General features: G+C 59.0%; 1 protein-coding gene across 6 annotated transcripts in view; it reads left to right on the top strand.

Annotated features, from left to right (window-relative positions):
* MLXIPL (MLX interacting protein like) overlaps nt 1-20,214 on the top strand; it is a gene marked incomplete at its 5' end in the record, with an annotated part of 30,519 nt that extends 10,305 nt beyond the window's left edge. The window contains 17 exons of one of the 6 annotated variants that reach the window (XM_082644377.1): nt 2,642-2,940; nt 6,880-6,986; nt 10,908-10,990; nt 11,155-11,244; nt 11,543-11,587; nt 12,119-12,320; nt 12,445-12,525; nt 15,553-15,722; nt 16,995-17,523; nt 17,747-17,814; nt 17,893-18,040; nt 18,196-18,308; nt 18,399-18,518; nt 18,660-18,787; nt 18,867-18,990; nt 19,580-19,709; nt 19,994-20,214. In XM_082644377.1, coding sequence (XP_082500503.1) covers nt 2,642-2,940; nt 6,880-6,986; nt 10,908-10,990; nt 11,155-11,244; nt 11,543-11,587; nt 12,119-12,320; nt 12,445-12,525; nt 15,553-15,722; nt 16,995-17,523; nt 17,747-17,814; nt 17,893-18,040; nt 18,196-18,308; nt 18,399-18,518; nt 18,660-18,787; nt 18,867-18,990; nt 19,580-19,709; nt 19,994-20,112 — 2,556 coding nt within the window. In that variant the 3' untranslated portion in view covers nt 20,113-20,214. Of the gene's footprint in view, nt 1-2,641; nt 2,941-6,879; nt 6,987-10,907; nt 10,991-11,154; nt 11,245-11,542; nt 11,588-12,118; nt 12,321-12,444; nt 12,526-15,552; nt 15,723-16,994; nt 17,524-17,746; nt 18,041-18,195; nt 18,519-18,659; nt 18,788-18,866; nt 18,991-19,579; nt 19,710-19,993 lie in introns of those variants that run through there. The other 5 variants (XM_082644376.1, XM_082644375.1, XM_082644374.1 and 2 more) reach the window with 5 other exon arrangements.
* Between the last annotated feature and the right edge of the window lie 246 nt (nt 20,215-20,460).

Raw genomic sequence — 20,460 nt, 5'->3', positions numbered from 1 at the left:
GAGAATTTGTGGACTTCCTTTTATTATTCAGATAAGTGAGTTTATTATTTTTTTCCAAAATTCATTTGGGTAACTGTTTTTTGTTTTTTTTTTTTTGCGGTACGCGGGCCTCTCACTGTTGTGGCCTCTCCCCATTGCGGAGCACAGGCTCCGGACGCGCAGGCTCAGCGGCCATGGCTCACGGGCCCAGCCGCTCCACGGCATGTGGGATCTTCCCGGACACGAACCCGTGTCCCCTGCATCGGCAGGCGGACTCTCAACCACTGCGCCACCAGGGGAGCCCTGGGTAACTGTTTTGTATTTTTTGTGTCATATTGTTTTTTTTTTTAATTGAAGTATAGTTGATTTACAGTGTTGTGTTAGTTTGTCAGGTGTACAGCTAAGTGATTCCATTTTTTATATATATATTCTTTATATATATATATTTTTTCATATATATATAATATATATTCTTTTCCGATTCTTTTCTATTATAGATCATTACAAGATATTGAATATAGTTCCCTGTGCTATACAATAGGTCCTTCTTTATCTTGGACTTCCTTTTATTTGTTGTAGTGTTGTTTTGTTTTGAATTATGTGCAGAGGGATTGTCTTTTCAGTTCTTAAGCCTCCAAAGGTATTATCAGGCCCTCAGGAGGGCAGAAATGGGGTGCAGATGCCTGTGGAGGGTTAGGGCAAGGGGTGAGGGAGATAATCCACCCTACTGAGAACCAGCTCAAGGGAAAGTCTTTTGAACCACAGAACACAACTCTGAGATTTTCTCCTGGGGACAGGAGGCCTGAGGAGCCTGGGATGGTGAGCTGGAATGCTAATAGCAGGGACGGAGAACCAAGGGTGGTTCAAGTTGCAGGACCCTAAGAAATCACTGAATTCAACTTCCCCATTTTACAGAGAGACAGATCCCCAGTAAGACAGAGACTTGCCCAGGGTCATTCATGGAATTAGTGGCAGAGCAGGATCAATTCAGGTGTCTGCTTAAGCCAGGGCCCCGGAAGCTAAGAGGCACCAAGGGAGAGGAGGCCCTGCTTCCTACTCCTACCTCCACAGTACGTTCCCCAAGTCCCTGGGTGCCCAGCATGGGGGCTCAGATACCCTAGGACGCAGTTCTGCCTCAGGGCCCAGAGGCCAGGGGAGAAGTCAGACAGGCACATGAGGGAAATCCACTGTGCCAAGGATCCCAAAAGGGCCACTTAGGGAGGGCCCTCTCTCCAGAGGAGGCAGGCTGAGGTGGGCACACGAGGAGCCCCAGAATTTGGGAGAGGTGGGCAGGGAGAATGAACCCCCTGCAGAGAGCAGCAGGGGGCAAGTGGAGCAGGGCAGCTGGGGCTCCTGGGAATGTGAGGTGACTGTTTGTCAGGGACAGAGGGAACCTGTCCAAGGGACGTGGTGTGTGGAAGCGCTGGCCTGTGACCAGCCTGGGTAACCATTTCAGCACCTCAAGCGGTCCCAGGGGCCCTCGGGGCACTGCCATTTGATTGTGGGGGCTGTGTGATCCTACCATGGGATGGAAGAAAGTGTGTGGGGGAATCTTTTCCAAGCCTTCAGCCCCCAAATGACCACTTCCTCCCCTTTCCCTCCTGTGACTTAACTAGGCCACACCCTCTGCAAAACTAAGGGAGGTTAACATTTGCCTCCAGCCCTCACCTGCCCCCGCACCAGAGATAGCCCTGGGTGGGAAGGCCGGAATTCTTCTAGACCAGGCTTTGTGGCTGTCCCTCTGTAGATACGTGGGCCTGTTTCCACTCCTGTGGACTCTGGTGCCCCCTCTGATGTGGGGCAAGAACGCTTCCTCTAAGGATTGTTAAAGGCGCCAGTGAGGTGACAGGTGTGATTGCCTCAGACCGAACAGCCTAGTTTGTGTCCTCTGGGTGAGAAGAGGGCCTTCAGAAACAGGAACACAAGGTGGACCACTGGGTTGGTGAGAGGAGGGGGCCCAGAGCAGATGGCCTGCCTAGGGGATGTCCAGGGGAGGGTGACCAAGGCTCTGCCTTGCCAGCGATTACCCATCACCACTGGTAACGATCCTGCGTGGCCAAGCAGGATTCACGCTCATCTAACCCCCAGGACCTCTGTGCAGGTACAGTGATGATTATAATGGTAACTGGAGGTATTGAGACCTTCCTGTGGGTAGGCCACGCGAGACTTCTGAGAGGTGGGTGCTTCCAGCTGCGTGGAGCACTGAGAGGGGGTGAATGTGAGCCGGGAGATCAAAGAGAGCAGGGGGGCAGTAGTTAGGTGAGGGGCTTCACGGGAGGGCACCCCTGGGGGCAGGAATCCCTGGCACTGAGGCGCTTTCTGGCTCAGGTGTGAACGACTCTTCTTGAGACCCCTTTTGGGTGAAGTAGGGGCGGTTCCGCCAGGACTCCAAGTGGTCACAGCATAAGGAAAGACGGGAGGGGACATAGGGACCTCCTCCTCTTCCAAACTCTAGACCCGCGGGAGCTCCAGGCCAGCGTTCTCACACCTGGCGCATTGATTATGCTAATTTAAGCCAGCCCCGTCCACTCCCGCACGCCACGAGGCTCCGCCCCTTCGAGCGACCTATCGTGGTTGGGGGGCGGGGCTATGCTAATGAGCCGGCCTGGCCCCAAGGGCTGCGCGGCCAGCTGCACCTAGCCCAGGCGAGGCGGCAGCGGCTATGGCCACGGCCGGAGCGCTGGCGGGTCTGGTCGCGGGCTTGCAGGGCCCGCGGGTCGTCCCCAGCCCGGATTCGGACTCAGACACAGACTCGGAGGGCCCAAGTACCCGGCGCAGCGCAGGCGGGCTGCTCCGCTCGCAGGTCATCCACAGCGGTCACTTCATGGTGTCATCGCCGCACAGCGACTCGCTGACCCGGCGGCGCGACCAGGAGGGGCCCCTGGGGCTCGCCGACTTCGGGCCGCGCAGTATCGACCCCACACTCACCCGCCTCTTCGAGTGCATGAGCCTGGCCTACAGGTGAGGGGGGCTTCGGGGCCGACGACCTCGGCCCTCCATGGCGGGACCGCGCTCTGGGGCCCCGGACACCCCACCCGGCCCCCAGCCTTGGTCCCGGCTGCTCTCAGAGACTCCGGCCACATCCTGGATACCCTCCTCTCCCCAGCCCGGAGCGTCCTCTGACCCCGGCCCAGCCCACTGGCCCCCGACATGCTTGCGCGCCTCCTGGTTCCCATTCCTCAGCACCAAGACCCCTTCCCTAAGGCTGGGATCTCCTGCCCTCCACCTCGACCTCCGTAGGCCCACCGCGGGCCTCTCTGCCCCCAAAGAATGCCCCCCAGGGCATCCTTTGCGCTCCCAGGACCCTAGGCCACCCTAACATCCCCACCCTCCACTCCGGGGGCCACTCCACCGGACAACCTGCAGCCTTCCGCTCCCAACGCGGCAGTCCCCGCTCAGGCCGGCTCTATTCTTGCACCCTCGCGATACACCTCGCGCCCATGATTGTCCCAATTCATAGACAACGTCGACTGAAACCCAGTCTCTCGTCCACCCTGCACCCCTCAATTGCTGGGACACCTGTTCTTGACCTGCTAGGTCGAGGTTGGCGGGAGAAGGGTGCCCCGGCCGGCCCAGAGGGGCGCAACTCTTAGTTTCCCAGCCCTGGTCCGGCAGGGGGTGTTGCAGGCCGCGCGGGGCTGGTCTCCAGGAGGCCTGGCCTCGCCCACCCGGGTCGACACGCGAGGTTGAGCGCCTAACGTTGCCTGGAACCCCTGCTTGACGCGTCGCAGAGCATGCCGGCCGTGCCCGGCCCCAGCTCCACGCCTGTGTCCCAGGGGAGGGCGCGAACCGGGGTCCTGGCTCAGTGCCCCGGAGAGCAAAGTTCCCCGGAGCAGAGGGACCAGGATAAATTATCAACCGAGAACCGTAGGGGAGAAAGGGGGATCGGCCAGCCTTGATCTTTTCTCTGTGTAAATATTCCTCTTCCTCTGCGGCGCCTCCTCCTCTTCTGAGAACCGCTGGCTACAGACCTGCACTTGTTCTGACTGGGATCGAGAGCTGGGGTGGGGATTGGGGGGGAGGGTTGCCCACCCCCCACTGTGGCGCCCAGCCTCAACTCCATTGGCTGGACGCTTTGTAACCTTGGCCCACACGCTCTGGCCCCGGGCCCAGGTCGTGTTGCAATCTGATCATCCAGAGCACCAGACCTGTGTGGAAAGTTCAAATTCCCATCCCTTTCCTCCCTCCCCTCCTCGGACATCAGGGGACCTCCTGGGACTGGGCATCTAAGGTCATGGTACACCAGATTTGGGCACCCCTGCTCCCCGGACTCCCCCAGGGTCCCCCTTTTCCCATCCATTCCCAACTTAAGCTTTCTGCTTTACATTACACACTGCTCTGCCTGGGCTGGCTCATGCCCCTATCCCAGACCACAGTGACCAAAAGGGGAGGTTCAGGGGAAATGGCAAGGCAGGGGGCGTTGCGCACTCCAAGAACCGCCCGCACTAGGAGGCTGACAGGAAGCTGATGTGACCCCATTCAGGGGCAGCTGGGGTAGAGAGGGCTGGGCTTTCTCCCTAAACCCCCAGAATATTCAGCCTCTGTGACCCGCCCCAGGTGGGGTCCTAAGTGCCAGGGATGTTAGTGACTCAGTATCAGAGGAGTCTTTGAGTTCCCCCATAGAGGAAAAAACTGAGGCTCAGACTGGGACAGTGTTTTAGCCCTTAAAGACCCCTAATTTTAGGGGTTCCTTGGAGGGGAGAGGATTGTGGAAGCTGGGGTACCCCAAGAGAGTAAAGAGATGGGCAGGGACAGCAAGGCAAGGAGTCCAGAGGTGCCAGGAAGAACTGGCCAGCTTGATCCGGAGGACAGCCTGCAGCTTGGCCCGTGTTCCGTGGTTCTGTGGGTGGAACCCTCAGGGAGGCAGGTTCTGGAAGTTCCAAGAAAACACTTGTTCATGGTCAGAGCTGGCTAGCTATGGAAAGAATGGCCTCGGGAGTGAGGGGGAGCAAGCAGGACTCTAAGGAAATTTCCAGGGAAATTTCCACAAGGTAGATACGTGTGTGGGGGTGGGGGAGGGCGGGGTGTTCTGAGTTTTCTCCATCCCATCCCCAAGATTCCCAGAATTTCTATTGGTCATAAGAATTCCTTGAACCCTGGTCACAGGCTTTTGGCTCCCGGCTGGGCCCCTCTCCTCCCCTCGCAGCCAACAGGCCCAGCACAGACCAAATCCTTTCCTCCTGGGCGTGTGGATGTCACTGTCTCACCTCCCCCAGCCCTGCCTGGCTACCTCAGCAGGCAAATGGAGGAGGGAGGGCAGGCAGGCTGGGGGTAGGGCGCTGGGTGATCAGAGTGGACTGGGAGGTTGCTGGGATACAAGCTGGGGCAACAAACTCAGGAGTCCCCCCAGGTGCCACATAAGAAGCTGGCCCAGGAGGTATCAGAGTGCCCCTACCCCATGTGTCCCTATTAGACAGATGGTGTTTATCTGACTTAGGAGGGAAAGGGACCAGCCAGCAGACCTGGGTGCTTGGGCCATGTACTCTATTTGGGTAATGAGGCCTGTTGTGCCTGGGGGTAGCAGTCCCCCCCAACCCCAAAGCAAACACAGGAGCTTGGAGACCAGAGAGTAGAGGGGACCCAGTGACCCATGCACTCAAAGGGCTGCAGGAGCCAGACTGCCACCCACCTGCCCCTCACCCCCAGGAACTGGGAGAGGGCCCTGGAGAGAGCAGGCCTGGTGTTCTGAAAGACTAAGCCTTGGGGCCTCAGCCTTCCATGTGAGCAGGGGTTGGAGAAGCTGGGCCAGAGGGGACTCATGCATAACCCCAGCTTGTGAATCATGAGGAGCGAGGGAGGAGGGAAGAGGGAGGGACCAGCAGGGGTCTAAGACCCTGAACATCTTGGCCTCAGCTCCCCGGGGGTGGCAGACTCGGCCTGTGCCCATCAGGACCCTAAGAGTCAAGCCCCTCACCTGGTAGAGCCCTTCCGTCTCATGGATTTGATTGACTACTAGGGTTAGAGTCAGGGTCAGGGTTAGGGTCAATGTGCCCCCTGCCCATCACTCCACCATCCTAGCTGCCTTCCTTTGGGTGGGCCCTGGTGGCTATCGTGTTGCGCACACCCCTGGGAAGGGGCGCACCTTCCAGGTCAGTACAGATTGCCATCCTGGGATTCTGGGCTGGGCAGACACCAGAAGGGCAGTGAAAAGGCTGTGGCTGGCTGCTTGGAGGCTGCCTCTGGTGAAGAGGCTCTGTCTCTACTCAGACAAACCTTACCCATCCCCTAGGCCTAAGGGGGCCAGTGAGACTGGTGGAGAAGAAGCCACAGGTCCTGAGTGAGTCTCCATCATGTCATGTGACCTTGGGCATGTCCCCTTCGTTTCTGTTTTTTTGCGGTACATGGGCCTCTCACTGTTGTGGCCTCTCCCGTTGTGGAGCACAGGCTCCGGATGCGCTGGCTCAGCGGCCATGGCTCATGGGTGCAGCCGCTCCCCGGCATATGGAATCCTCCCAGACCAGGGCACAAACCCATGTCCCCTGCATCGGCAGGCAGACTCTCAACCACTGCGCCACCAGGGAAGCCCCCCATTCGTTTCTTGACCCTCAGTTTCCTTAAATAAGAGACAGGCGAAAACCCTCCTTAGCCAGCCTATGAGATAGATGCCTGTGAGGCCAATGGGCATTGTCTTTCTGACACCTGAGCTGATAAACAGATTTCAGCAGGTCTCACCAAAGAACACAGAGGCCCCAAGTGGGGACCTGGGAGAGTATTTTAAAGGTCTGCCTCTCAGGGTAGGCATTTCAGGCAGATTAGAGTGAGGGGCAGGCTTTGGGAGGGGTGTCCCTCAAGTTGCCCACCATAGATGAGTGCCTCGTGCATGGAAAGAAAGTGGAGCCAGCCCCTCCAACCATCCCCTTTCTCCACGCCCCCCCTGACCCAGCCCTCTCCCTCTGACAGTGGCAAGCTGGTTTCTCCCAAGTGGAAGAATTTCAAAGGCCTCAAGCTGCTGTGCCGGGACAAGATCCGCCTCAACAACGCCATCTGGAGGGCCTGGTATATCCAGTGTGAGTGGGCACCACAGGCCCCAGCAGGAGGGCTGACAAAGGGGCTGCCCCAGAAACCCCCAGGACCCTCAGGGCCAGCAACCACAGAGAGCTTTGGGGGAAGCCAGGTCCCCAGCATCAGGACCCCTCAACAGCTTCTAAACCCAGAGGGTCTTGGGGGATGTGTCCCAAAGGGTGCTCTCCACTGTGAAGTTGGACACAGCAGGGGTCACCCTTCGGAAGTCCTAAAGTGAGCTGAGATTTGGGGAACAGTTCAAGGCCCATTCTGCATCCCATTAGTGTAGTCAGGTGCCTCAAATGCCAGGGTAGAAAGAGGCATTCAATACTATCCGGGCCAATCACACCGCTTTGCAAAGGGGAAACTCAGATCCTGGTGGGTCTCCACCAGCCTTCCATTGACGTCCTTAGCTTCCCCACCATGGAGATTTGGGGGGAGGGGGCCCAGAGAGGCCACGTGGAAGGGACTCTGGTCTTGGAGTCACCCAGAGCTGGTTTCCCACCCTGGCTCTGCCCCTTGCTGGCTGTGTGACTGCAGGCAAGTTGTCTAACCTCTCTGAACCCATTTTTTCATCTATGAAATGAGGCCAAGAGTCCTAACTTTGATGGCTGGCATGGGGATAACGGGTATGAACAGGGCTGGCACAAAGTTGGTGCTTAATAAATGATGGTTGAATCCGATATACCCTTGAGGAGGTCATGGTCATTCATTTGGGGATACAAAACCCACCTATGCCCCATGGCAGGGTAGCAGAGGCTGAGAGACCTGTGCTGGACCTTGTGCTGGACCTTGTCCAGCTCAGTAAGGTCCTCCTGTAGGATCAAAGGCTGCGCTGAGCTGGGAACACAGCGTAGGAGGGACCACACGGTATTCTCTGTAGTGGCCCCACTGGATTCCATTCAAGCAGAGAAAACAAGTGGGTTTTTTTGTTTTGTTTGTTTTTGGTTTCTATTCATCTTTGTGCCTGGCACTTTCCTAAATCATCTTATTTAAGGCTTCTTAGCAACCCTGGGAGATAGGTTTTATCACCCCCGTTTTATGGACGAGCAAGTGAGACCCAGAAGGCTAGTGACTTACTCAGGGTCACTGAGCATAAAAGGAGCAGAGAGCTATGACTGGCTGTGAATTCAGGGCTCTCCAACCCAGCCCAGCGCCCCTTCCACTGCTCCCAGCTGGCTGGCTTCCAGCCCTCGCCTGAGAATGTTAAGGATGGGCCCTGCCCAAACCAGGAAGCTGATAGGCCAGGGGGAGAAGGTGTCTCTAACTCCCTCACCCTCCCACCCCACCCCGAGTTTTCACCCTCTACGCTTTCCCCTCAAAGCTGGATGGGGTGCAGACCCTTCTCTCTGCAGAAGAAATTTCTGATGCCACCCAGGAGTCCTCACCCAGCTTGTGGCACAAGTTGATGGAAGGACCCCAAGTTCTAAGTCAGAGGGGGGTTGAGTCAAGTTCTAGCACACCCTAGCTGTGTGACCTTGGGAAAGTTCCTAGCCTCCCCCAGTTGGTGCTTGCTCATCTGTAAAGTGGGAATCATAATAGACCCTATTGCTGAGGTTTGCTGTGAGTTTTCAGCGAGATAGATGGTCCACATCTCAGCACAGGGCCTGAAACACACAAGGGCTCCCTGAAGGTGAGCTGCTGGGATTTACTACTGTTACTGTGATAATAGCAACACCAGGCCTCTAACAAATGTCGGGATTCCTCCTCCCTGAACACGGAAGGTTTGCAGGGGGGCTTCAGGAAAGGCGGAGGAGTGGGATCGCTGGAGGGCTGCCTGGCTCCTCCCCCTCACGCCCCCACCCTTAGGCAGGCTCCTGGCCTCCAAGAGCCCTTCCTTTTCCACACCCCCAAGACATCTTGATTTCCTCTGATATCCCAGAGCACCTCTCATGAGCTGACTCTCCACCTTGCTTTAGCTCATGTGGTGTGTGTGCTTTCCTTGTCTCTCCCACTAAGCTGGGAGATTCATCCCCGATTCATTCATGGATCCCCTGTCCCAGCATCTATCCCAGCATAGGTGCAAGGGCCTAGGAGGCTGCATGAATGGATGAACTTATCACTGTTAAATAAAGCATGTCCCAGCTCTAAGAAGCCACATGACCCCTACCCTCCTGTCCAGAGCACAGGGTTGCCAAGTGGGGAAGGGCAGAGCCTGACCAGGCCTGCTCAGCGCTGACTCTCTGGGGGCCCTGGGCAAGCCCAGTCTTTCCTGGTGCTCATATCCTCAACTAGGCAGCCAGAAACAGATACTCTGACATCCTCCTTGCTCTAACCCCCAGGAGTCCATGCAGCCTGGACTGCTGTGTGCCAAGCTCTGTGCCAGATGTAAGGATTTGGGGCTAAAGGGCACAGCTTCTGCCTTCACTCCCAACGGAGAGGCCAGCATGTAGAGAAATGGCCAAGGCAGGGTGGAAAGTGAGGCACATGGGACCATGGGGTTTCAGACAAGGGAAAGCTTCCTAGAACAGGGGCAGCCCTAGGCTATCCTGATGGGAGGGCAGACGTGATGAGGCAGAGGGAAGGGAAGGGGATTCTACGTAGAATAAAACCAGAGGGCTGTTGGGGGTGGGGGTGGGGGTTAGGGTCTGGCTTCAAGGTGGGGCATATGAAGGCGATGGAAAGGCAGGAGAAGCAGTGGGGCCAGTCCCGGAGGGCTTGGAAGCCAAGCTAAGGGGTGTGGGCTTTATCCTGGAGGTTCAGGGAGCCATGGAGGGGTTTAGGCCTGTACTGCCCTTTAGGAAGAATTGACTTGCCCGCATCAGGAAGATGGGCTGGAGAGCATGAGGCTGCAGTCAGGGAGGTCTAGGCAAGAAATGACACCAGACCAGGGGGAACAGTGAAAATATGGAGGGGAGGGGATGGTGGAAGAAATGCCACACACCCTTGGGATTGAGAGGGTTAGTCCATGGATTAGATGGGGACACTGGGCGAGGGTGGGGAGCTGGGAGAATGGGAGGCAGTGTTGGCAGTCCAGAGGAGGCTTGGGATTGGGAGGGAAGTTCCCAAACATCTGAGAGTGATGTTTTGAGACATCCTAGTGGAGGTTCCCCAGGCAGCTGGAAGATGGGTCTGAAACTGGAAAGGAGCAGGGTGAGAGAGGCTAGGGGGAGTGGGCCTGGCAGAAGGGCCAGTGAAAAGTGGTCAGGGAGATAGGAGAACAGAGGGGAGGTTCCCGGGGCTTAGGGAGGAGGAGGGTGCCCTACAGCCAAGGTCTCGGAGGACCGGACTGGGGAGGGCCAGAGCCTTGAGTTCAGGAGCTGGGCCAGCGGGGTGGGTGTGCGGGCAGATGCTGAGGTACCGGAGGTGACAGTGCAACTGGGAGGGCAGAGGTGGATGTGGTGTGCCAGAGTCTGGGAGGAAAGCAAAGGGGTGACGGGAAGAAATTTAGCTTGTTGGGAAGCAAAGGAAGGGGAAGGTTTGAGAGGTAAAGGAGAGCCTGGAATTTGTTTATAGGCCAAAAAGGAGCCTGGAGAGAGATGAGGGTTGAAGACAGGGATGGGAGTGGAGGAGGCAGAGAAAGGGCTCAGGCAGTGGCCTGAAGTGGGCCAGCGGTGGTTCTCTGGGATGGAATTGGGCATCCTGAAGCAGGGGACCAGGGCTCTGGACCTCTAGCCCGCCAGCCTGACCAGGGCCTTCTTGGGGCAATTAACTTCGTGTGGCCCATTCAGCAAGCATTGCCTGCACACCTACCAGGCTCCCAAGGGGGCAGATGGGGTGTGGGAGGTTTGTTTTACAGGGTCTCATAGAAGAGGGAGATCTGGGAGAGCTAGAGCAGGCAGCAAGGCTTCCTGGAGGAGGTGGCACGTAATCAGAGCATGGAAGGCCAGGCAGGCAGGATTTCATAGTGTGGCACTTGAGTCCCAGTCCCTTTGGAGTGGGAGATGAGGGAGCTGGACACCCCTGACCTGGCGCTCTTCTCTCAGATGTGGAGCGGAGGAAGAGCCCCGTGTGTGGCTTCGTGACCCCCCTGCAGGGGCCTGAGGCTGATGAGCACCGGAAACCGGAGGTAGCTGAGACCACGGGACCAACCACCTGCCGCCCCACCAAGCCAGGCCCCTCCTGCCCATCACTCCTCATGCTGAGCGGGAGGGGCTGGCCCAGAGGGAGACTGGGTGAGGGGTGGGGTCAGTGCCACCCCTCGCACTGAGTCCCCTATCCGGCCCTCCTCAGGCCGTCGTCTTGGAGGGGAATTACTGGAAGCGGCGCATCGAGGTGGTGATGCGCGAGTACCATAAGTGGCGCATCTACTACAAGAAGCGGGTCAGTGGGGGGCCCTTTCCCCTGCGACTTCTGGCCACGGCCTCTCTTGCAAGAGCCCCGGAGGGCTTCCCCCCAACCCCAAGCCCGACCCTGTCCTCCATTAAGACCGAGGCCGACAGTGCCACCCAGTGGCCACAGGGCCTCCTCGCAACCTCCTTACCTCCCAGGGCCAAAGAGCTTCCATGGGGAAGTGAGGGATCCGGTTGATCTAGGGGAGCTAGTGAGTACGGGAGGCCTTGGCGGGGAGCGATGGAGGAGCGGAAGGGGATCCAGTGTCCACCTTTGTGTGTTCCTGCAGCTCCGTAAGTCCAGCAGGGAAGGGGATCTCCTGGCCCCAAAGCAGGTGGGTGCTCCCTGGACCCAGAGAATGGATGCTTCCCTCTGGGTGCGCAAGGCAGTGGTGGTGGGGTGAGGGTGGGACGCGAGTGGAGTGGGTGTGTCCTCTGGTTGATTAATTGAGCTTTTCTCCTCTTGGGAAGGGCAACATTGGAGCGCAGTGGTGGGAAGACCCCAAGCCTTCTGGTTCACTAAGCAAGTGGTGGGGAAGCATGGGGGAACAGAAGGTTCTAAGAACTGGGGACCCAGGTAGGGAAAAGTGTAGGCGCAGGAAGGGACCCTCATCTCTTCAGCAGGCCACCCCAGCCTCTCTCCTGGGAGGAGTTGTTGGAGGCCAGTGGGGTGACCCTAGCCTTTCAGGCAGCAAATTGGGTCCACCGGAGAGAGGAGAGGAGGGGCTATATGCAGAGAGGCCCTCTGGGTGGCTGACCACTTCATCCCCCAGGCAGGGGGCGGTGGGAGGCCCCTGTGTCTCCAGACTGGGAAGGAGTAGGGCAGTGGAGCCCGCCTGGGGCTGCTGACAGCTCTGTCTCCTCAGGGGGAAGGGGGGTGGCAGCCACCGGAGCGATGGTGCGAGCAGCTCTTCACCAGCGTGGTGCCCGTCCTGCTGGCGGGCCCAGAGGAGGAGACCGGCGGGCGGCAGCTTCTGGATCTCGATTGCTTTCTGTCCGACATCTCCGACACACTCTTCACCATGACTCAGCCTGGCCCTACACCCCTGCAGCTGCCCCCCGAGGACGGTGAGGGGCTGCGCCAGGAAAGGGAGGCCTAAGGGGATCCAGGCAGTCAAGGGAGGATGGCCGGGCATGGGTGCCCCCACTCCGCCCTGCCCGATGCTGCTGACATCACCACTGCCCCCTCCAGCCTATGTCGGCAACGCTGACATGATCCAGCCGGACCTGACGCCTCTGCAGCCCAGCCTGGATGACTTCATGGAGATCTCAGGTGGGGCAGGCCCCTCCCCCTGGGTGAGTGGATGGTCAGGCTCAGTAGGAGGAAAGCCCCAGTACGCTTGAGACCTCAGGCCAGTCCCAGGCCCCTCTGGGAGGGCGGATGATCTGGGTGATTTCTCAGGGATCTTCCTGGTCTCCCTTTGTCTGGCCTTGGGATGCAGGTGCTGTGGCCTCAGGTGAGAGCAAGCCAGACAGGGTACCTAGCAGGGGACAGGGGACCAGAAGCATTGAAGCTGCAGGCTCTGGGGAGTTCCCAGGAGAGCAGTAGATGCTGGGACTGTCTCAAGGGAGAGAGGGACTTTGATGGCTCTCCTTTGTTCGGGTCTATTTATTAGTGTTTATATAATTCATTAAAAAAAACTATTTATTAAAGAACATTTCAAGCATACACACAGGTAGGGAGAGAGGGTAGTTCACTGACCCTCATGGAATCCTCACCAACGTCAACATTTATCACCTCTTGGCCATTCTTATCTCATCTAGACCTCACCCAATTCTTCCCTCCTATGTTATTTTTAAGAAAATCCCAGGAATCGTATCTTACAAAGCATTCTTTAAAGTAGCCTTTGGCCCTGGCTCCCTCTCCTGAACCCCAGGGCCACCAGTCGCTGGTTTCTCATGTCCCTCCAGAGATACCATGTCTATATAGCACATGTGGACCAATGTCTCTTTTTGTCTCTGTAGCAGCCTGTTTCCCGCATTGCTTTCTTCACTTAGCTGTAGACCTTGGAGACTGCTGCTGATAGCCACACACTTAGGGGGCTCCGGAGCCATGCTGGGGGTCAGACCTGGAGGCTCAGCCTGTCTCAGCAGAGGCCTCGGGCGCAGAAAGGGGGTTCCTGGGATAAAGGCTTGCATTGGGTGACCCCGCCACTCCTTCCTGACTGGCAGGGTCCTGGGCCTGTCAGTTAAGAGGTGGAGGCCTATGGGGCGGGGACGAGGGAATGAGGAACCACCCCCATGCCTGCCTGGGTGGGGGCTGGGGGCTGCGGGGACAGCAGTGTTGATGGCAGTGCCCTGGGAGCAGACCAGTCTGGGAGGGCAGCAGCCCCGTATGGGCACACAGACCCCTGCTGCAGGTAGGAGCCCAGCCGCTCCCCCACAAACCCGGGCTCTGGGCAAAACCTGACCGACCGGGGCTGGGAAGCGACTTCTCTCAGCGCAGGGTGGCTGCCAGAGTGGGGGCCAGCGAGGGCAACCTACGGTAGGGGGTGTGGGTCACACAGGGGAGGCGGCTAGTGTGGCCCCCTTAAGCGCCCCGTGAACTGGGAGGGCAGGGAGCGCCAGGGCCGTCAGGGCTGTCGCTTGGTCCCCAAGAGCTCCTCACTTGAGAGGAAACCTAGTGAGGGGGCCATAACTCTGTGGAGGGAGGGGGCTTGGTGGAGGGGCTCAGGGAGTGGGGAGAGGCTGGGTGAGGGCCACTCGGGGAAGCACGGGGCGGGGGAGGGGCTCAGCCAGGGGATGGCAGGTCAGTGGGGGCGACAGGGTGGGAGGGCTCCGCGGGTGGCTGGGACTCGGAAGTGCCTTCTGCCGGCGTGGGGTGGGGACACGCCGTGGTGACTCAGGCTGGGCTGGGCTTGCTGCTCTGTGAGCCCCTCCGGGTTCTGGGGAGTGGGCGGCATGGGGAGCAGCAGCTGCTCTGCGGCCCTGAGCCTCCCGGGGCTACGTGATGAGGCCCATGGTTCCTGGGGGCCGGGGGTGGAGGATCGGCGGCCGCTCACCCGCTACCACCCAGTCCTTCTGTTGAAGGGAGGCAGGAGGACAGCAAGAAGTTCCCTTCGGACCTTGTGGCCGAGAAAGACACACAGACACACACAGAGGTGGGCACAGGGCAGACATGTACACACTGAGCACCTCACACCAGGGCAGGTGCACACGGACTCAGACAGAGCTCCAGACAGCAGGACCGACACACAGGGAGGCAGACAGACAGGTGCTACATGAGACTGACACGCGCAGAGCCGGCCATCCAGCAACACACGGGCCCCCAGTCACATGAGATGCACAAATAGACCCAATCTGGCTCGAGGTTTGATGCTGGCTTATCCCACTCCTGAGTTTCCTTCAAGGGGCCCCTGGAAGAAAGGCCTGACCACCTGTCTTGGCCAGGGGGCTGGGGTCCATCCAAGGCCAGTGGGGTCACGTCTGACCAGACCAGGAGGCCTTGGGAGCTGGTGCAGACAGGAGGCTGTTCAGGGTCAGAGAAAGGTGCCCGGAAAGGAGCGGGCGGGCGGGCGGCGCCCAGGCCCGGGATGTGGTTAGGCCACAGGCAGCTGCTTCCCAAAACCAGAATAGCCTGGGGCTTACACAATCCGCACCTCGAACAATCTGGCTGCCCCCATCCCTGCCAGCAATTCCAGACCTTCCAGCACCCCCTCACTCCTGCCCCCGCTCTGAGCCCACCCTCTGACCCCTGCTCTGACCCCCCTTAGTCCCTTCACCCACACTCCTGAGCTCTGTCCCTGTAGCCCTACCCATTGACCTTCCAACAAACCCGACTTGTCCCAGACCCACTGACCTTCTGACCCCTCTCACCCCTAACTCACTCCGTGAACTCCTGACACCATGATGCCCTTTTCCCCATCCTAGACCTCCTCCCCTTGGACCCCACCCTTTCCCTCCCCGGTAGTCTCTAGTACCACCCCGCCCTGCCACGTCCCCAGCAGAGCTGGTAACAGAAGCAGACAAGGCCTGGGATTCCCAGGCCGGGAGTGGGGAAGGGGGGCCTCTGGAGCCAGTTTTGGGGCTCGGTGGGAGGGCTGCTTCCTGGGGTGTCCCACTGACACCCCCGCACATCCCCCTGCTGTCTCCCACTCAGGCCCATCCCACCAGAGCCTCTGCTGTGGCTTCCCCTGAGTGAGACAGAAACTCTCCCAGTTTCACAATCTCCTGTGGAAGGCCCCCCCTCCCTTGCTGGCCCCCACCCCACTGCCAGCCCAGCCTGGGGACAGGGCCAGCCCGCTGCTTCCAGCCGTGGCCTTAGCCCTGACAGCTGCCACCCTGTGTGTCCGAATTACAGATTTCTTCACCAACTACCGCCCTCCACCGACGCCTACACCCTCAAGCTTCCTGGAGCCCCCCAGCTTCGGCCCCATGGCTGACCCTGTCCTCAGCAGTGGGATCCTGGGCTCGGAGGTGCCCTCTGCCTGCTCGGGCATGACCCACCTCTCGGGACATAACCGCCTGCAGGTGAGCTCACCCTGCTCAGCTCACCTGCCCACACCCCGGAGGTATTCAGGGTACTTCCTGAGTATGCTCAGTCCATCGTAAGAGACTGGAGGGGGGAGAAAGACCCCATCTGTGCCCTCCAGGAGGGCACTGTTCAGCTGGGGAGGAAAGACCCTCGTGAAGCAGAACTGACAAGATGGTTGCGGGGGAGCCTGAGGACAGAGGAGCGTGGAGCTGGGCTGCTTGTGGAAGACTTCCTGGAAGGGGGGGTAGTTCTGGGCCTTAGTGAATGACTTGGGTTTGGGCAGAAGAAGAGACCAGCAGAGGGGAGGAGAAGCAGGAACAGAAGCATGGAGGCCGAAGCTGAGCATGTGCATTTAGGAAGCAGTGACTCTATCATTTTGGTTCAGGAACTCCCAGGTGCACTTCAGATGTTGCCCCCATGATGCTAGGATAGTTGCCTTTTCCCTCCGTTATCAGACTTCTCAGGTACTAGCATAGTTCATTGTTTGAGAGGTCTCTCTCCTTGACTAGACTGTGAGCTCCTTGCTGGAAGGGCTATGCTTTACTCACAGCTGCATCTTCTCATACTTAGCACAGTTCAAGCACATTAATGGCACTGGGTAAATGGTTGCCCAATGAGTGAGCAAGTGAGTGAATGGATGAGTGTGTGGATGGATGGGTGTGTTGGAGAATAGATCGCTGGGTTGTAGATGGGGGTAGATGCTTACATGGTTGGTATATATATAGGTAGGTGAGTGGTTGGTTGGATGGATGGGCTGGTGGATGGATGTGCAGCTGGTGAATATACAGATGGTGGATAGATGGACAGACTATGGATGGGTTGGTGGGTGAGTAAGGAAGTATAGGTGGTTGGATGGATTGGTGAATGGGTTAATACCTGGTAGGCTGGTAGAAATATAGGTAGATGAGCTAGCTCATAGATGAGAGCATAGATAGGTAGGTGAATGGATGGAGGATGGATGGATGGATATGGATGGATGGATGGATGGATGGATGGATGGATGGATGGATGGATAGGTTGGTAAGTTATTTGGTGAATGAATGGGCAGGCAGGAAGATTAATGTTCTTTCTCATGCCTAATTTGTGCATAAATTGATTCCACTCTTTCCCCTCATTAGATTATAAGTTTCCTGGGGTGTGTGTCTGAGGCCAGGAACCATTTCTCCCAACTCTCCCAGTGCCCAGTCCAGAGCTCAGCCAGGGCAAGAGGCTGCCTGGGAGGCCTCAGAAAGGCTAGCCTTCTCCCCTGCTCTCTGTCCCCCAACCAGGCTCGGAGCAGCTGCCCTGGCCCTCTGGACTCCAGTGCCTTCCTGAGCTCTGATTTCCTCCTTCCTGAAGACCCCAAGCCCAAGCTCCCACCCACTCCCGCATGCCCACCCCTCCTCCAATACCCCAGCCCTGCCAAGGGGCTTGGCCTGGAGCCCAGTGCCTCACCCACTTTCCCTCCCATTGCTCCACTGCCTGCTATGCTGCAGCAAGAGCCTCTCTTCTCTCCCAGATTCTCTTTCCCTCCTGTCCCTCCTGCCCCGGGAGTGTCCCCACCGTCTGCTCCCACGGCCTTTTCACCCACCCCCCCGCTGGGTCCAGGCCCTGCCCCCGCCCCCTTCCCCGTAGACCTTCTACCCTCGGGGTACTCAGAGCCCCCGTTTGGGCCTCACTTCACCGTGCCCCAAGGCACGCGACCCAGAGGCAAGCCCTCTACCCAGTCCCCCAGGGGACAGAGACCCAGCCCCCCGACCTTGGCCCCTGCCACTGCCGGGGGCAACAATCCCTGCCTCGCACAGCTGCTCACAGCAGGTGAGCTGGGAAGGGGGCTGGAGACCAGATGCGGAGCGGAGAGCCTGTGGGATTAGAGGGTGGAGGCTAAGGGGCAGGCTTAGCCGGAGGGCGGGTGGCAAGGAATGAGGGACCTGGGCCCTGAACCCAAAAGCGGTGTGGGCAGTGAGGAGGGGAGGGACGGGGTCTTGGGAGATGATGAGATGGGGGCCCCAGCAGCCCTCACAGTTCTGTCTTTGCACAGCCAAGCCTGAGCAAGCCCTGGAACCTGCGCTCGTGTCCAGCGCCCTCCTCCAGTCCCCAGGGTCCCCGGTAAGATGGCGGGCACTGGGAGGTGGCGGTGAACCCCGGGGCTTCACCCCGACTCTCTGCCCTTCTCCACCCCAGCAGGAGATAGCCCCCGAGTTCCCCTGCACCTTCTTTCCCCCGACCCCGGCCCCTACACCGCCCCGACCACCTCCGGGTCCAGCCACATTGGCCCCTCCCAGGCCCCTGATTGTCCCCAAAGCGGAGCGGCTCTCGCCCCCAGCACCCAGCGGTAAAGAGGGGTTGCAGGGATCGGGGAACTCTGTGGGGGGAGGGAGGGGAAGGAAGAAGGGGGGACTACATCTGGGGCCAGGATGAGAGGGCCAGGGCAATGGGACCCTCTCCCCTGTGTTGGTCTGTCTGTGGGTCTGTCTGTCTCTGACACAGGTGGTGAGCGGCGGCTGTCTGGGGAGCTCAACACCCTGCCGGGCCCGGGGACTCTGAGCATGTGCATCTCTTCCCCTCAACGCATCGTAAGCCGGGGCCATCTGGACAACAAGGTGGCACCATTTCTCACCCTAAGGTCTGTTTGCTCCCCCCAGGCCCTCCCACGCCCCCTCCTAGGCTCACCCCACTTTCTGCCCCCTCAGACCGAAAATCGGCGCATCACACACATCTCTGCGGAGCAGAAGCGGCGCTTCAATATCAAGCTGGGGTTTGACACTCTGCACGGGTTGGTGAGCACGCTCAGCACCCAGCCCAACGTCAAGGTGAGTCTCCAGCCCAGGCTGGCAGCCCCGAGCCCCAGGGCCCTCCACACACCCGGTTGCCTCCTCCCATCCCAGTGCCTCAGTGGGTCCCAGGGTGGGGGACCCCCAGTCCCTGAGCCCAGCCCTACGGTGCTGCTGTAGATGAGCAAAGCCACCACGCTGCAGAAGACGGCCGAGTACATCGCCATGCTGCAGCAGGAGCGAGCCGCCAAGCAGGAGGAGGCCCAGCAGCTCCGGGACCAGATCGAGGCGCTCAATGCCGCCATCAAGTGGGTGGGGGGCCCTGCAGGCGCTGGGCCAGAGGGCCTGCTGCCTGACTCCCCGCCCTGACCTGCCCCGTGCCCCCAGCCTGTGCCAGCAGCAGCTGCCTGCTACGGGAGTGCCCATCACACACCAGCGGTTCGACCAAATGCGAGACATGTTCGATGACTATGTCCGGACCCGCACACTGCATAACTGGAAGTTCTGGGTAGTATCCTCCCTTGGCCAGTGGCGGGGTGAGCGCTGCAGCCGGACCAGGCTGGGCCCGACACAGGCTCCGCTCCCCGGGCCAGGCAGGGTCTCAGAGCTGATCCCAGAGGAAAGGGCTCCGATTCTACCCCCTCCTTCAAGGCCCCTGGCATCTTGGCCAGCAGCATTACCCAGTGATGGGCTGGGAGCAGAGGGAAACTGAGGGGGAGCCCCCTGGGTGAGGGGACCACAGCCCTGCCCTCAGAAAGTCCCAGGGGCAGTTTAGGAGAACCTAAACTTGGAGTAACATGACTGGGGTGGGCCTGTGGGAAGACATAGAATCTCTCACTCCCTTACCTGGTCAAGCCCTTGACTGAGCCAGGGCAGGAAGCCCAGGGATGGGGGATAGTCCAGCCCAGAAGGAAGGTCCTGGAGGAGCTGGGGGAAGGGCCTGAGAGCCAGAGAGCTGGGAGAGCCTTAGAGTATGGGAAGGCGGCTACAGTAGGAGTCCTTAGGGTTCAAGGCTGGACAGTGGCCAGATGTCAGGGCTACATGTGAAATGGATGAGGGTACCAGCTGGATGACAGAACTGCTCCTTGACCTGGGTCCAGTTCAGCATCCTCATCCGGCCTCTGTTTGAGTCCTTCAATGGGATGGTGTCTACGGCAAGCCTGCAGAGCCTCCGCCAGACCTCACTGGCCTGGCTGGACCAGTACTGCTCCCTGCCAGCTCTCCGACCAAGTACGTGAGCCACCTGCCTGCTCAGCAGGGTGTCCAAACCTCAGGGCAGGGGGTTCCACCCTACTCAGACCCCAGGTCCAGCCTGTCTTCACTGTGGCCTAGGGTTTTGTCCATCCCCACCATGCCCCCAGATGGGCCACCAGGACACCTGCAGACGGAGATCCTAGGAGGGGCTGACTGACAGTCTTGCTAACTAGTACCTCCCCCAATCCCTTTGTCTTCAGCATCCAAGGGTAGGGCCCTGACCCCAGAAAGTGTCTCTCCCTCTCTCTCTCTTTTCCCAGCTGTTCTGAACTCCCTACGCCAGCTGAGTACATCTACCAGTATCCTGACGGACCCAGACTGTATACCCGAGCAAGCCACACGGGCAGTCACAGAGGGCACCCTTGGCAAATCTTTATAGTGCTGGCCGGACTGTGCTGCTCACTCAGCTGCCCTGGGGCTGCTCTCCCTGGGCACTCCCCTCCTGCTCTGGGTCCTGGCTGTCAAGCAGGGTTTCTTCTGATCTCCTGGGAGCCGGGAAGAACTGAGGTCCAGTCCCTGCTCTACTATAGCAACAATGCTGTGACCTGGGGAGCTCATCCTCCCTCTTTGGACCTCCATTCTCCAGTCTGAAAAATGGGGACAGGGAAGCTTCAAGTAGAAGAGGATCCCAAGGCCTTAGCAGCTGTGGCGCCTGGGGGCCTAAGCTGGCAACTCAGGGAGTTTGAAAGAGGGAAGGGGACGCTTGTCACTCCCACCTGCTCCCCGC

The sequence above is a fragment of the Mesoplodon mirus genome (assembly GCF_964341445.2).
Source record: "Mesoplodon mirus genome assembly, chromosome: 15".
Classification (NCBI taxonomy): Eukaryota; Metazoa; Chordata; class Mammalia; order Artiodactyla; family Ziphiidae; genus Mesoplodon; species Mesoplodon mirus.
The sequence above is the reverse complement of the archived record's forward strand: the minus strand, read 5'-3'. Positions and strand labels throughout refer to the sequence as shown.